We start from the raw sequence: 2,500 nt of genomic DNA, 5'->3' as shown, positions 1-2,500 counted from the left end.
ATTTGTAAACAGATTTATTACCAATTATAACGAAAGACTTAAAAAAACAATGTAATAATGACTTCACTAAAATTCCAACGTTACCAACAACTTAGCAACGGAAGAAATCAACATTTACCGTCTCAAAATTACTGTCACATTAAACGTTAGCACCTTGGTAACGAAGACTATTTTTGTTACGTTACAGCCGTCACGTCCGTCACACCCTTGCCTGATGTTATCGTTTCGCTGTGTGACGTCATCCTGGTCTACATGCAAGGTCGAGCTGCTTGTCTGGTGATGGACCGCTACCATACACAACCATTATGGGAGGTCCTCCATACACAACCATTATGGGAGGTCCACCATACACAACCATTATGGGAGGTCCACCATACACAACCATTATGGGAGGTCCACCATACACAACCATTATGGGAGGTCCACCATACACAACCATTATGGGAGGTCCACCATACACAACCATTATGGGAGGTCCACCCACACAAACCATTATGGAGGTCCACCATACAACCATTATGGGAGGTCCACCATACACAACCATTATGGAGGTCCACCACTACACAACCATTATGGGAGGTCACCATACACAACCATTATGGGAGGTCCACACCACACAACCATTATGGGAGGTCCACCATACACAACCATTATGGGAGGTCCACCATACACAACCATTATGGGAGGTCCTCCATACACAACCATTATGGGAGGTCCACCATACACAAACATTATGGGAGGTCCACCATACACAACCATTATGGGAAGTCCACCATACACAACCATTATGGGAGTTCCTCCACATTCTACCATTATGGGAGATCCACCATACTCCACCATTATGGGAGGTCCCCCATACTCTACCATTATGGGAGGTCCACCATATTCTACCACTATGGGAGGTCCTCCATACTCCACCATTATGGGAGGCCCCCCATACTCTACCATTATGGGAGGTCCACCATATTCTACCATTATGGGAGATCCACCATACTCCACCATTATGGGAGGTCCACCATACACAACCATTATGGGAGTTCCTCCACATTCTACCATTATGGGAGGTCCTCCATACTCCACCATTATGGGAGGTCCCCCATACTCTACCATTATGGGAGTTCCTCCACACTCTACCATTATGGAAGGTCCTCCATACTCTACCATTATGGGAGTTCCTCCACACTCTACCATTATGGAAGGTCCTCCATACACAACCATTATGGGAGTTCCTCCACACTCTACCATTATGGGAGTTCCTCCACACTCTACCATTATGGGAGTTCCTCCACACTCTACCATTATGGGAGTTCCTCCACACTCTACCATTATGGGAGGTCCACCATACTTTACCATTATGGGAGTTCCTCCACACTCTACCATTATGGGAGTTCCTCCACACACTACCATTATGGGAGTTCCTCCACACTCTACCATTATGGGAGGTCCACCATACTCTACCATTATGGGAGGTCCACCATACTCTACCATTATGGGAGGTCCACCATACTCTACCATTATGGGAGGTCCACCATACTCTACCTTTATGGGAGGTCCTACATACTCTACCATTATGGGAGGTCCACCATGCTCTACCATTATGGGAGGTCACCATACTCTACCATTATGGGAGGTCCACCTCTCCATTATGGGAGGTCCACCATACTCTTACCACAAGTGGGAGGTCCACCTCATACTTACCTTTATGGGAGGTCCTACATACTCTACCATTATGGGAGGTCCACTATACACTAATATAATGGCATGGAAGTTCTACCGTACGCTAAGCTTCACGCGAAATGGTGCACTTATTTCTAAACTCTCTTTCTTGCTCCAAGCAAAATAAATGGACACTTGTTTTCTACGTGTCTTCCGTCTCTCCTCCTAATAAGGCAATTGTTTAAGTGTATTCTAGCTCGTTTTATGTCTCTTTTGTCAAGGTGTAAGAGACTGGGCCATGCCAACACTGATAGATGGCCTAAACACACACACACACCATACACTCACCTGTGGCGTCCCCCAAGGCACCAAGATGGGACCACTCTGCTTCCTTATGCTCATCAATGATGCCCTAAGAGAAACCCCTGCTCGCTGGAAATATGTCGACGACTCCACCATTGGGATCAGCGTCAACAATTCTGCTATCAACTATACCGCCCTTCAGGATTTATTGAACAGTCTCCAAAACTGGGCCACCAACAACCATGTCACCATCAACCATACCAAGACCATGGTTATGCACATCAACCTCTCCTCCGACATTGTCCCACCTCCTTCCATTACTCTAGGTCGAACACACTCCAGGTTGTAGATTCCACAGCTCCTCGGCGTCACCATAGACAACAAACTAAATTGGAAACCACGTCAGTGAAGTTGTCAAATCCTCCAGTTTCCGTCTCCACCTCCTCCGCCGACTCAAGTCCTCGGAGTTCCTGCACCGAGCTCCTCAGTGTTTACACAACATTCATACTTCCCAAGCTCACCTATGCCTCCCCACCTGGTC

General features: G+C 46.9%; 1 protein-coding gene across 1 annotated transcript; it reads right to left on the bottom strand.

Moving 5' to 3' along the window:
* Window positions 1-570: 570 nt before the first annotated feature.
* On the bottom strand, window positions 571-1,596 carry LOC121865279 (extensin-1-like). Its single transcript, XM_042364633.1, has one exon. The coding sequence runs from the start codon at window positions 1,594-1,596 to the stop codon at window positions 571-573; it is 1,026 nt and encodes a 341-aa protein (XP_042220567.1).
* Between the last annotated feature and the right edge of the window lie 904 nt (window positions 1,597-2,500).

The sequence above is a fragment of the Homarus americanus genome, unplaced genomic scaffold (assembly GCF_018991925.1).
Source record: "Homarus americanus isolate GMGI-L3 unplaced genomic scaffold, GMGI_Hamer_2.0 scaffold35742, whole genome shotgun sequence".
Taxonomy (NCBI): Eukaryota; Metazoa; Arthropoda; class Malacostraca; order Decapoda; family Nephropidae; genus Homarus; species Homarus americanus.
The sequence above is the reverse complement of the archived record's forward strand: the minus strand, read 5'-3'. Positions and strand labels throughout refer to the sequence as shown.

Excerpts from the sequence above, each read along its gene's own strand:
- LOC121865279 (XM_042364633.1), bottom strand. The coding sequence starts at position 1,596 with ATGGTAGAGCATGGTGGACCTCCCATAATGGTAGAGTATGTAGGACCT.